The sequence below is a fragment of the Lagenorhynchus albirostris genome, chromosome 1, assembly GCF_949774975.1.
Source record: "Lagenorhynchus albirostris chromosome 1, mLagAlb1.1, whole genome shotgun sequence".
In the NCBI taxonomy this organism is placed as follows: Eukaryota; Metazoa; Chordata; class Mammalia; order Artiodactyla; family Delphinidae; genus Lagenorhynchus; species Lagenorhynchus albirostris.
Genome location: NC_083095.1, coordinates 43,090,600 through 43,105,150, shown reverse-complemented (window position 1 = coordinate 43,105,150; position 14,551 = coordinate 43,090,600). Strand labels below are relative to the sequence as shown.

General features: G+C 39.5%; 1 protein-coding gene across 2 annotated transcripts in view; it reads right to left on the bottom strand.

Annotated features, from left to right (window-relative positions):
• Positions 1 to 4,689: 4,689 nt before the first annotated feature.
• ARMH4 (armadillo like helical domain containing 4) overlaps positions 4,690 to 14,551 on the bottom strand; it is a 127,658-nt gene continuing 117,796 nt past the window's right edge. For both annotated transcript variants that reach the window (XM_060167061.1, XM_060167058.1), the window contains 3 exons: positions 13,157 to 13,188; positions 6,212 to 6,346; positions 4,690 to 5,971 (listed from right to left, as the gene is read on the bottom strand). In XM_060167061.1, the coding sequence (XP_060023044.1) occupies positions 5,903 to 5,971; positions 6,212 to 6,346; positions 13,157 to 13,188 (236 nt within the window). In that variant the 3' untranslated portion in view covers positions 4,690 to 5,902. The remainder of the gene's footprint in view (positions 5,972 to 6,211; positions 6,347 to 13,156; positions 13,189 to 14,551) is intronic.

Sequence of the window (14,551 nt, the reverse complement as noted above, 5' to 3'; positions counted from 1 at the left end):
GGTTAGATGCTACTTTTCTGGATCCCATGTGTCTCTCTGATGAAATGGCCCATTTACTTCCTCTCCCACTAGTCCATAACTCTTTCTGGACTTTTCATGGACTGTGTCTTACTATCCTTGTTCCCCCAGCTCTTCACACACTGCCAGACACAAATAAAGGCATTCAGTAAATACTGATTCCATAAGAAGCAATAACATCACAGGGCTCTTGGTTTACCAAAGATAGACTCTCTAACCATCCTCACTCCCCTTGACACAGACCTTTGGGATTTGATCAGTTCCATTACAGAACCATTTCAGATTTCTTCTCCTTTCCTTTATCTCTTACACAAAGAGAGAAATAAGGAAAACTGATCATTGGATGTTTTGTTATCAAGATTCCTTTTTGGAAAAGGCTTGAATCAGCTGGTATCCAAATATCTCTCTGTTTTGGAAGACTGTGCTTATACTTTCCAACATGTATATTTTGGTCTATCTGTTCATGAAAAAGTCTGAAACTTTACAAACTCTATGGCTGTGCTGTGAGGCATAAAATTGCAGAAACATCTCTGACGCAATTGGTTCCTTCATATCACTGTGAATTAGGAAGAAAATATTGAGATGCACAGGACACTGGTTAATAAAAACCCAGTTTTCTGACCTGATACCAGGTTCAGATTTTTAAGACCAGAGCAACTGACCTCTCTGCCCACCTCAAAGGCAATAAAATCATCCAAGAGAGTGTTCCATTTGCCTTCCATTCTGCTTGCTCTCTGTTCCCTTACCTGTGAAACATGAGAAAAAAAGAGGATTTCCCCCCCTGCAGTTAATTCTTCTGTTTCGACTCCTCAGTTCCTCCATCCTTATCCCACAAAAGATTCACTTCTCAGCAAAATCTGTCTTGAACTTTGGACCTGGAGACTACAATATTAGGGAGAGAATTTATACACTATATTGTAAATTATTAATGGTTATTTGTTTATTGCTCCTGCTGCTTTTTGAGGAGGGAAAGTTATTATGATCTTTGCTTTACTCAGTGGACTATTTGAGAGGTTTTTAACCCCAATATTTCATATGTGTTTTTAAGCAAAGTAGAACAAAGGAGTATGTGATCTGTTTCTTTGTTCTTTTGCTGCTGTTGACTGGGGAAAATTTCTTTCTTCCTTCCTTTCTTCTTTTTTCCTTCCTCCCTTTCTCTCTTATCCTACATACACATAATAGAAAGTTGAGCTAATTAATAGGGAGTTAGATACCCAAAATAGGATAATGCCCATGCATTTATACAGCTAACAGTGGCTTACACAATAAATGCCGATGATTCTTTCTGCGTGTAGAATTTAAGCCACAGAATTATGTCTCCAGCTATGCTGACTGCCAAAGTTGATAATTATCAAAGCAAATAATTAGATGTCTCTCCTTGGTCCACCCCCAGCTTATCAGTCTAATGGCTGCCTCCCCAAAAGAGGTATGTATGTTATGGGAGGTGCTAAGTGTACAAATAAGGGGCTTTTAGTAAAAGTCAACACTATTATTTTGTTTTCAAATTCTTTCCTATTCCTAGAAATTCATATTCAGTCATTCACACTTTGCATAATTAAGAAAGATACTTAACTGAGCTTAAGCTTGTTGAAAGTAACCAAGCTCCTTTCATCTTGCTGAACTTGGATTTCAATTCCCTCCCATCCATGTCCGCTCTACCTAGGGCATGGAGAGGATGGAGACCTATAGATTCATGTGGATTTATGGCCCCTTCCCCTGCTAATGGTCTACCTCATTTGCATTCTTCTCCTCACTTGTCTTTATCATTTTCCCAAGCAACGGTGCATTCATAACTTCAGCCTCCTCTAGCACTTTCTAATGTTTTGTGCCATTTTTATACCTGCTTTGTATTATGATTTTTCTTCCATCTTCTTCTGCCCATAGTTATTCACTTGTAACTGTATCTTCACATACTCTAAAAAACAGAGTGGTCTGGTTTCTTTCTTTTGGCCGTGCCGCACAGCTTATGGGACCTTAGGTCCCCATCTAGGGATAAAACCCATGCCCCCAGCAGTGGAAGAGCAGAGTCCTAACCACTGGACCCCCGGGGAACTCCTGAGATTTTTTTCCTTCAGTTTTAAACCTACCTTTGCAGATTTCCTTGTAGTCAGAACAAAGCCTATGTTGCCAAAAGGCCACGCAGCTGAAACCTTGTGCCAAATAATATATCCTGTTCCCAAAAGCTGCTTTTTGGCATCTGGTAGAAACATTATTATTTATATCCACAGAAATCACGATGCTTGTGGAGGATTTGATGCTTCTCCCCCAACTCGTGGATGTGACCTCACTAAAGGGTTTCATTTGGGCTCCACGTGAAGAAGGTATCTTCATGGAGAGAAGCACCCGGCATCTCCCTATGACAGTTTGACTTTGAAGTCTTAGCCTTTTTAAAAAAAAATAAATAATGAAATAACCAGAGTTTCAGTTTAGGAAGGTGAAAAATTTGGGAGATAGATGATGGTGAGAGTTGCACAACAATGTGAATATACTTAGTGCCACTGAACTGTTCAGTTAAATAGGGTTTAAATAGCACGTTTTATATTATGTGACTTTTACCACAACAAAAAAAATTTTTTTAAAAAAAGAACCAGCTTTGATTGACCATGCTAAATCTTACTTTCAATATGTTCTAAAACTGTGCTTTAAAATTTTTCCCCACGTTTTTGACCCGTGTAAGAGATACAGGTACTTTAAGCAAATGTTTCTGCAAGACTGCATCTGAGGCAGTTTATGAGCTGAAGCCAAGGCTAAAGCACTGCTAAGGGAATCTGTTTCCCTGGGATACTAATTAACTCCAAATATTGCATATAAATTAAGCCAGCAGCTACTGAAAGAAGCAACTTACGGGAGAGGAAAAACTGAAGAGGCTTAAAAGAAAGGTACTGTCTTCTGATTAGAGAAAGACATCAGGGGTACAGGAGGAACCCTCCTCTAGCTGTCCCAGCATTCCACCCTTTCTCTAGAAGCTTCTGCCGTTTTCTCTTTCCTCTTGTTTTCCTTTCTCCACTATGGCAGCTGTGATTGATTGGATAGCTGACTAGGAAAAGGGTCTCTCCCCAGGGGCCTGCTCTCCCTGTCTCCCTAAATAAGGAAAAGCTGTTCTCTGCATAGAGCTCTCCTAGCTGTGTTCTCAAACTTGCCTGGACAGGAGAATCCCAAGCTCCTGCCCTGGAGATCCTGATTCTGTAGGTCTGAGAAGGGGCCTTGGAATATGTATGCTTAACAAGCATCCCAAGCAATGCTTTGGGGCCACAGAGTTTGGGAACTACTGCCTACCCCCCTGAGAATAAGACACAGACCCTGCCCCTGCAGTGGGACACCTGCCGTTCTGATGGGATCAGTTCAGTTCAGAGCGGAAGGAGTTAGCAATTGAAGCTGCAGCTATCAGCACCGCCAGCTTAAATATTTAAGGTTAGTTGTTAGAATAGAGTTGACTGTATGTCTGTCATCGGTGACTTTATTATACTATAGTTTGAAGGTTACCTATTAACCATGGTCTAATTAAAACCACAGACTAAGAGTAGCCTGAGGTGTTAGTGGCCATGAGTATCATCTACATGATGCTGCATGAAGCGGCCTATTGTGTTTTCCCTGCAAACAGCCTGTCAAGAACACAAAGGCAGTAATGCTACATTGTGCTCACCTCCTCCTAACCTTAGAAACACTTACAGCAAGGGGCTGCTCTTGGAAAGGGCAAACGTACCCTATGCAGTATCAGGATGTCTCTACTCATGAAATTACAAATTTCTGGAGAGTCATGATTCTGAGTTCTATTTTTAAAAGCTGACTCTGAGCTTGTGTGTCGATTGCTCATGTCTATTTGACTGTACAGAGCTTTTCATTTGTCTTGATCAATTTCACCCATTTGCCTACATCTCTTGGCAAAAAGAATTAAAATTACTTGATGAAAACATTCCTGTAAGCCAGCTATCCTTCAAGAATGAATTCAAGAAAGAGTTCTCTATTAGTTCCCTAGAGGTGATACTTAAAGTTATGTGATTATAAGGAAATAGCTGATGTGGGAGAGGAAAAGAATTTGTGTGCATAAGAGAGAAATTAGTAAGACATCGTTCATTTACCAAAGACAGAAACTTGTATGACATGTTCCTGGACCAAGAAGCTATTTCCTTAGAACTCTGGTTTTAAAGAAAGACTCTGAAATGTTATTGGTTCCTCCAAAGTATGTGGAAAGGGCATTGAGCTGAAGATAGGGGTGCGTGGTTTTGAGTCCATGGGTCTAGTCCTCATTCTTCCTGGGTATACTTTTGGATAATCATTTCACTTCTCTGCTTCAGCTCTGTCTTCAGTCAAATGGGAGAATAAAAACATACCTCCTGGGCTTCCCTGGTGGCGCAGTGGTTGAGAGTCCGCCTGCCGATGCTAGGGGACACGGGTTCGTGCCCCGGTCCGGGAGGATCCCACATGCCACGGAGCGGCTGGGCCCGTGAGCCATGGCCGCTGAGCCTGCGCGTCCGGAGCCTGTGCTCCGCAACGGGAGAGGCCACAACAGTGAGAGGCCCGCGTACCGCAAAAAAAAAAAACAAAAACATACCTCCTACGTCACACAGTGGCTATTAGAAACAACTGTGCAGCTTGCCTTGAACACAGCAGAGCAGGTTCCAATAAATGGGAACAAGTTCTCCATAGTGTAAAGCACCATGGACAGTATTATTAGTAACCTTTATTCGTCCACGCAAACGAGCCAAGTCTTTACCCAAAAACTCTACTTCCTGAAAGTCCCAAATACCTAGATGCAAAAGACAGGGCAAGGAATTCCGTTCCAAGGGAAATGAGAAATGATCTAACACAGTCCAGCATCGCCCAAAGTGAGATGCCCTGAGACAGGCTGATTTTTTCATAAGTTCCGTCATGTGCCGGGACTCTAGCCCCCAAGTCTGCTCCTACCACAGAATGTGTTTTTCTAATAAAGCCAAATGAGGACCCATGGCAGCCCAATCATTGCATGGCCAAGACCACAGATGCAGAAAAGCAACATTTTGAATAATTCAGAATGGTAGCCACACAAGCACGGAGCCAAATGGCAGAGATAAATGCTCTGGGAGCTTATCTATCCTCCTTTTCCTCTTCATTTCTTCCTCATTTCTTCTTGACAAGTGAATGATACACATAAAGGACGTCTCTTAATGATAAACATGTAAGAATCTATTGACAGGTCTTTCGGACTCAATTACACTATTTAAGAAAGCAAGCTTACATTAAGACCGAGAGTCAATTTAATGCATTATTTCTAGTGCATTTTTTCTTTGCCAAGAATAAGAGGGAAGGGGAAAAATAATAAAAACCAGGAGACAAGTACATAATGTAAGGTACAAACAAATCTATATATATCCTAATGTGCTGAGAGGTCTTCTTGATGAAAAGATTTCACTCCGAGTTGCTGCTAGTTTTGATGCAAATGTAGTATGTGGCATGGCCCACAAGCCTAGGGATTCAAGTAGGTAGAGCAGTCATCACAAGTTCTTCTTTGTTAAGATTTCTATTTCAGAGTCGAGTGTGCCTTGGCAGCAATACTTGTTATACTTCAGCGCACGTAGTCCAAACCAAGGACAAGACAATGTCGAAAAATACAAAATATTTACCTAACCTAGCAACTCCTACTGAACACATGTATGCTGCATATTTACGAGTTGTAGCCCGTGGTTGTGGAATTTTCACTACAGAATAAAAACAGATACTGCATATTACAGTTCATATACAGCATGCCTTTTCTGCTCAGTACACGAAAAATCTACTCCCCAGCAGATAATGAAACTGATGGCCTGACAGCCTCAGCATGGCAGGATGTTGTCCTCTTTTTTTTTGCCCCCAAATAAAAAATAAAATCATAAGATCGTTGACTCTTCCAATTAAATTCCAGTCCAATTCAAAATTCATCTTCAGAGCTGTCAGCTAAGAGCATTACTCGATCTTGCATGCTGTTGAATTCTCTCTGCTGGGGAAAGAAAACAGAGAAGCATTAAACTCCTGCCGCAGAGCAAAGCTGAGGAACAGGCCCCCTTTAAAAGACACGTGAACAAACCAAGCCGAGGCAGCAGCTGCAGCAGCTCATCAGAACCACTGGGCACATCAGTCCCATTCATGCATCATTAGGCCCCGTGTGCTTTATTAAGCAAATTGGAAAAGCGAAGGATGTTCGGAAACTGATTAGGTTTTGCTGTTGTTGATTCCATACCTTTCTTTTATGCCTTTTGAAGCCATTTCGCCTTCGGCGATTCATAACCTTAATGCTGTAGAGCGCTCCCAAGATGAACAAGGCTCCAGCTATCCCAACCCCCACGGGCACCAGCATCCCAGACATATAGCCAGCCTGCACAGGAAAAGAAACACACATTAGGATTCTAAACAGACTGCTGCCCTGGGTTTCTCAGCTCTGCTGGAGGGCAGCAGGTTTTTAGACACTTTGAAATCTCCTGTCTGCTTTGCTATAAAATAGCACCTGGAATAAAGTTACTTTTTAGAGAGAAGGCAACAGAGAGAGAGATGTGACTATTTTGGGATATTTCAAATACGCAGAAGAAGTACTGAATAAATCAGCCAGACCTAGTGGCACCTCCAGCCACTTGCTTATGCACATTTGTCAACACCAGGTTTTGGTGACAGAAATATAATTTGTATTAAAGATGGATGAAGTAAGCCTCTGAGAATGCCAGGACTATTAAAATGCTATAAATTGGAAATAGCAGTCTGAGTCAAGCTCCAGGGGGAGTTGAATTGCCCAATGGAACATTGTGCTTCTAAGAGGGCAGAAGGAGGGCCTTGACTTTGGTAGTCCCTGTCTCACAATCTTAGCTGCGTCACAGTAAGAAAGGAAAGAGGAATGTGCTTGTATGGGAGTGAAAAGTGAGAGTTTCTGGAGACAGCAGGGAAGAGAAGGACCTGCAAAGGAAAGAGGAAGTATGTTAGGTGTTGGAGCCCAGGAAAAAAAGACAAGGATGAGGAGAGAGTTGCACGTAATGTGGATGGCTTTGTTTATATGAAAGAAAATATCTGCCCAGTGGACAAGGCCAAAGTTGAAGGTTGGGAGGGAATTCTGAGTGTCCCCAGCCCCAAAGAAAGAAAGTGGCAGAGAGGGGCACAAAGATCACTGCTAACAACACTGGTACTTCCAAAAGAGCCTGGAGGTTTCAAACGCATGTGGGTCTCCAACATCCCCAAGGTGTTACTATGGATACTTCAGTCCTAAGAGAGCAGCGTGATCTCCACACATCCCTGGGCTTGAGTAAGTAGCTCAGGACCAACCCAAGTTCAAGGTAAGGCCATCACCCTAAGGGTACTCCCTGCATCTTGGCCAATAAGACACCTAAGGGATAGAGGTGGATGAATAACCAGAGCCTTTCATAGAGGAACACGACACTGGTTTACCTTCCACGATGGCCCCTTCTAGAAGGCTACCCAGAAAAAAACCATAAACAATTATCAATTTTAAAAGTACTGTAATAAGTACTTTTGATAGACATTATTTTATGGGGGAAAAACCATGAGTCTGTTCACTTATTTGACTATTTCTAAAAATTTTAATATAGCAAAAACTATTTCCAGTATCTTTCAGAATGAGGCCCAAACAGAGAAGGACAAAAAATAAGTTTTCTAACAAGTGCCGAAGTAAGCAGGCTATGATGCTTTCCCAACATTTCTAGAATTAATCAAAGGGACAAGACGTTACAAAACTGCAGCACCCTCTTGTACACAGCCAGCTCGTTCACTGGTTTTGTTTTTCAGAGTCTTGAGTTAGAGAAGAATGTGGAATTTTTTCCATTAATTTGAGAACATAGCATTGTTCCTCAGCATACTAAGTGTTTTTCCCCAAGAAACAAAGCTCAGTCATTTTCCAACAAATTAATATGCTTTACAGAAACCCAAACTTTCTTCTAGATCTACGAAAGGCTTATAAAAGTCTGTAATTTTCCATTGCTCTCACCAGAGCTATGAATTTCTTTTTACATCACCATTCCCAGTGCATGGAAACATACATATATGTTGATGTATGATAATTTTAAGCACAGTAGATTAGATTTTACAGAGCTGTACATTCAAAGGATGATATTTGAACTTTTGGAAGCTCAACTTGATCAACCAATGAGTGGGTCTCCTCACACTATGTAACTCAACCCCACACCAAAAATATGAATATTACAAAATGTGTCACTTTTTGCATGTTTCTTATTTACACATTGAGGCTTCTCGTTTCGAGAGCTTTAAATCATGTAGACTTCACAAAAATTCAATTAATCTCTCTCCTCTCTTTATTCCTCATGTGTGTGTGTGTGTGTGTGATCTGCCTGTGCCTTGAAATTACAAGTAAATTACAAGATGGGAATAAAGCAACCTACCCTCTTCAAATATAATTTAACCATCCCTCATACAAAACTGACTAATTGAAAATAAGCTCTGTTTTTAGAATTGCCCATGACTTGTTTCCTGTAGAAATGAAAACAAATAAGACACGTACATATTAAGTTATAAATTCTGCCTAGCACCTTTTCTCTGTTCAGAATTATTGGACGTGCACATTCCTCCACACGTAACTTGCCGAGAAGAACACAACTGCATCTGTGCATATTCCAACCGAGAATGCATAACCTGAATCTAATCATGAGGAAACGTCCAATAAACCTAAACTGAATATTCTATTTTTAAAGCACTGTATTCTTAAAAAAATATCAGAGTCATGAAAGACAAAAGATGGTTATGCAAATGGTCCACATTAAAGAAAACTAAAGAATCCTGGTAACTAAATGTGTTACATGACCCTAGACTAGATCCTATAACGGAGGAGAAAAATGAATTTATAAAGGAGATTTGGGGTCTGTTAACCAAAAGACTGAAATCTAGATGCCAGAACAAAGTATGATATCAATGTTAAATGTACTCAAGCTGATAACTGTATTATGGTTTGCTAACAGAATATTCCTATTCATAGGAAATACACACTGAAGTATTTGGTGTAAAAGGACCATGATGTATGCGGCTTTCCTCAAACGGCTCAGAAAAAAGGAGCAGAGGTAGAAATGGGGTAACGTGGGAAGAATAAGTGCATCTGGAGAAAAGGAACAGGGGTATTCTTTGTACTATCCTTATTCTTGTATCTTTTCTGTAAATTTGAAATTATTTCCAAATAAACAGTTTGAAAATTAAAAAATGGATTGTTAAGATAAAATTTACTAGATACAGCTGTTTTTTTTTGTTTGTTTGGTTGGTTTTGGTTTGTTTGTTTTGTTTTATATTTATGAGAAAGGTATCCTTCCTTCTCAGGATACTGTATTTGTTCAGAAACACTGGTTTTCAAGAAAACGATAAGAAAACCATATGATACACTGTACTGCCTAAAGTCTGCTGCATTCAGTACCCTTATGATGTCTATTCAACAGCGGTTCTCAAACCTGAACATGCATCAGAATCACCTTCAAGACTTGTCAAAACACAGATTGTTGGACCCCTTTCCCCAAGTTTCTGATTCAGTAGGTCTAGTGAGGGACCTGAGATTTTGTATTTCTAACAAGCTCCCAGGTAATGCAATGCTACTGGTGCAGACTACACATGAGAATTGCTGTTATGGAATATAGGCTGGATCATCCATTTTCTGCATTATTTCCTAAAGCTAGAAGAAATAGAACGACCCTGGTGATATAACAACAGGGCTGGCCTGTATTATATAATAAAATGTTGATGCATCTTCAATTTTGAGAAACAATATAGATGTTGAAAAAATACATCAATAGGTAGCCAGGTAAGGATTTGTCAAACAAGCATCACTAACTTGGACACTTAAACAGGAAGAAGGTTAATGATGGAATGAGTATAGGGACTGTCCCTTGATAGCCATTCGCCCCTTCTTCTAGAGCAATAGAACCTTCCATCTGGGCTGGGCACAGAATAACGATTACTTCTCCCTTCCTTCTATGCAGCTGGATGTGACCATGTGATAAGCCTCACTAAGGAGACGATACATTAGTGACACGTGCAACTTCCAGAGCATGCTCTTCAAGGGGGGAGCAGAGCCTTTACCCACCCCCCCCCTTTAAGAATGGCAGAGTGCCTTTATCTTCCCTTTTAAAGGGGGAGGGATATCTTAGCCTCCCTTTTCCTTCCTTCCTTCTGGCTAGAGTATAGACCTAATTGCCATCCAGGACCACGAGATGACCTTGAGAATAAAGGTCACAAGTCATGGAGCATCAAACAGAAGGAGGCTGAGCCTTCAATGTTGCTCCTCACTAACCCCTGATTGCTACCTCCAGACTCACAAATGAGAGACAAACAAAGTTCTCTCTTGGTTAAGCCATTGTCATTGGTGGGGGGGGGGGGTTGTCTGTCACTCACAGCTGATCTTAATCCTAACTAATATAGGAAGACTAAACAATAACAACAAAGAGAATAATTCAGAACTTTTTAGAACACCTACCACCCTTTCTAGAGTCCAGCTAACTAACAGGGAAACCAATATCAGGACCAATTAAATGAAGCTAAACTGAGAAGATGTTCTGGGTTGACTGAAGAGCCAGTTAAATATGTAGTTTAGCTTTCAGTTCTAAGGGGCTCTGTGACTTTCAACAAAACGGCAATAGTTTCACTCTCAAATAGTTTCTGAAGATAATGACTCACGAGACTTTTATAGATGATCGCTAGCTAGCTAGACATATGAAGAGAAAGAGGGAGAGGGGGAAGAGAGGAAGCGAAAGGAAGGAGGGAGAGAGAGAGAGGAAGATATGTATACATATATTATATATGTGTGTGTGTGTGTGTGTGTGTGTGTACACATATGATTGTATGTATCAAGTAAGTGTATAATATTTCACTCCCAGAGGGAGGCGACTGATTAGACTGAGTCCCTCCAAGAAAAAATCAAAATATGAAGGCAAGTACAGCAACATGGATGGACCTAGAGATTATCATATGAAGTAAGTCAGAGAAAGACGAATAACATATGATATCACTTACATGTGGAATCTAAAAAAAAATGATACAAATGAACTTATTTACAAAACAGAAATAGACTCACAGACATAGAAAACAAATTTATAGTTACCAAAGGAGGTAGCGGGGGGAGGGGGAAGGATAAATTAGGAGTTTGGGATTAACATATACACACTACTATATATAAAATAGATAATCAACAAGAACCTACTATATAGCACAAGGAACTCTAGTCAGCATTCTGTAATAACCTATATGGGAAAAGAATCTGAAAAAGAATAGAGATCTATATATATGTATAACTGAATCACTTTGCTGTATACCTGGAACTAATACAACATTGTAAATTAACTACAATTTAAAAAATGGTTAAATTAAAAAAAAAAATGAAGACAAAGCATAAAGCAAGTCAACCCGGTGGGAGTTTCAACCATTTTTCTTCCAATTTTTTAAAACTAAAACATAACTGAAAAAATACTACAGAATAAAATGAAAAGAGGGCTGGAAAAACTTCAGAATAGTCCAGAAAACTGAGGCCATACATAAAATTATTTCTCTTGGTGAAATGGAGCAGGGAGAGGGTGCCAGGTCTTTGAGACAAGAAGGAATGGTCCACAAGAAGAGAAAATACAGCCTTTCTCCAAAGCTACACAGATTTCTAAATGGAGTGGTGAAGCTATATATACATACAGGTAAGAAACTTTGCAACAGCCAACTTCAAAACAGGCTACATGCCAACATTTGTTTTCTTAAGTCTATTTTTGGTCCATTTTTGTAATTCAGAAGGATATTTTCTATAGAAACAATGATATACGGACTCCTAGATTAAACTACCAGAGCCTGTTTACTTTTCATTGCATTATATTTTCCCCTGAAAAATAACAAGAAGCACTATGAATGTAAATATATTCAGTTCTAAACTTTTGCGCTTCTCTTACCCCAAATCTTGCTCAGTCCTCTAATTACACCTCCCTTAGACAACTGGACCCATTGCAGATACCAAAATGGCCTCCACTGATGTCAACAGGCTTAAAATTCTTCAACGTCACTTTTAATACATATGAACATAAAATAATCTCATTCTCAAAAACTATATAGGCTAAATTTTACTGAGAAGCAGAAAAATAATAGTGAGAAGAATTAATATAATTATACAATTTTAATTGCAGTTGAATGTTTTCTTTTATCCTTTAACATTAAACTGTAGCAAAATAAATATTAATCATTCAAATATGGGGGAAACTGACCTCAAATAATAAAAAAAGATATGAGATACCATCAACAGATGTATATTCTAAGAAAGGCGAATTGGAAGTAACTCCTATCTGGCAGTTGAAACGATTTCCATTTAACTAAACCCCCAGTGAAATCTGAGCTGGCTTATAGTAATTGGATCTGACACAGACTACAGCAGGAGTTCAGAATTCCACCAATATTTTTATGAGTAATTCCAGTTTGAAATTACAAGGTACCAAAAATGAAACCTTAGAGAGTGTTGAAAATTAAAAGAAAATGAAAAATATAAACCTGGAAGGAAGTTAATATTGTCAGTCACAAATGTTGATGGCAGAATTAATGCAAGAGAGGAAAATATTTCCCTATAGTTGGCCATTCCAGATAGGTCAGCTCATCACTCAGCAGTGGCACTATGATAGACTACATAAAAGTGAGCCTAAGGAGAGTACTTAGGTGTTCAGGTGTTTTTAATCCCACCTCCCACTATGGTTTAAGGATGCCCTTTCCATCACAAAGTTTTATTCTTAAATCAAGTCCATCAATTTATGTCCTTGGGTCACAAAAATCAATGCCTTCCAAAATCCAAGGTATTTCTTCCTCATATAGGAAGATCAGGTTTAAAAGATCCTTGCATTGGGACATGAACTGCACACTAGAATGGGATTACACTCCTGCAATTCCCTAAAAGGAGCTCCACCTTGACATGTAAATGGGGTTACTCAGTTGTACATACCAGGAATTACATTCCATAAGTATGAATGGCACTCCAAAGAATAAGGCATCCCTTGTATTATACAGACCTTAAAGGGAAGACCTCCTTTCTTGCTGGGCACCTGGAAGTGGCCCTGTATCTTTGCATAGATTACCATAATCAGAATAATGAAATAAAGCTCCATTACTCTCAAGATCTTGTGCTTGACAAAGCCATGCCCTCTAAGATAAATGCAAAGGAAGAAAATACTTCTCTTACCTTGTCTTTTAGTTTTTCCATCCAGCTTCTCACTACAGAAAATAAGAAAAGAAAATGTAAATAGCCACCTTTCTACTTATAGTTCATTGTGTTAAATTCATTTGGTAACTTACTTATATTTCATATATTAAGTTAATTTGATACAATGAAGGTATTATTGTATGAAATACAATAATACATAATGAAATACAGTGAATGGGTCAACAGTATTAACATAATGACAGCGATAGTCTTATTTTTATTCTCATTCATTTAAAAATACAAAAAAAAAAAGAGCACAAACATATCCCTCACATAACATTAAAGGAACAGAGAATATTTTTGCTTGCTAAATGTATTTTCTATTATTTTGGGGGAGGTCTGGGAGAAGAGAGAGGAAAACACCTTCAGAATATCAAGTTTACTTCTAACCTGACATTTTCTCCTTTTTTTTTTTAATTTTTTTTTTTTTTTTTTTTTGACCCACTGGGCCCTTGGCAGTGAAAGCGTAGAGTCTTCACCAGTGGACCGCCAGGGAATTCACATTTTTCTCCTTACCTTTATTTCTCATCTTTCTCAGTTTTTAAGCTCAGTGGGAATTCTGCACTTGAATCAGTGTCAGAGAGCAAAGGTAGGAATGTGCACTGGGCAGGCCAGGGCTACTCAGCTCTTACTAAAAGTAGTCAATATTTTAGGCTCTGCAGGCTGTACAATCTCTGTCACAACTACTCAACTCTGCTGTTGCACTGAGAAAGCAGCCATAGACAGTAGCACATAAGCAAGTGCGTTTGGCTCTGTTCCAATACACTTTATGTATGGACACCAACATCTGAATTTCATGTGATTTTTTTATGTCACAAATATTTTTCTTTCGATTTTTTTCAACCAAACAAAAAATTGGAAAACATTCCAATGGGCCATATAAGAACAGGCAGCAGGCCAGATGTGGTCACAGCCTGTTGACCCCAGGCATAGACATATTTTACTCAAGAAGCTGGTGTCTCCATTTACTATCTGACTTTAGTAATAACATATCTGACAACAGTGATGACAGCTAACATGTGTACGGCTTTACCCCTTACAGAGCATGTTCGTATGTACTGCATCATTTGATAAGCAAACCAATGACAAACATGAGAGTCAGGTAAGATGATGCTCAGGGGAAAGAAGAGGAAACTGAGACTCAGAAAAACTAATAGCATTGCCACGGTTAACCAGGGAGGAAAGAGTCACTGGAACTCCAACCACCATCTGATTAACAACCTACAGGAATAAGGCTTCCCAATTACCCATTTCTTTTGGTGATACCACTGCTGTTTTGCTCTCTCAGGTTGAAGATGTGGAGATACCTTTGGCTCTTCTATCTCCTTCGGTCCCCAGCCTCAATCTCTCATGTCAAGACCTTGGAGGACAAAT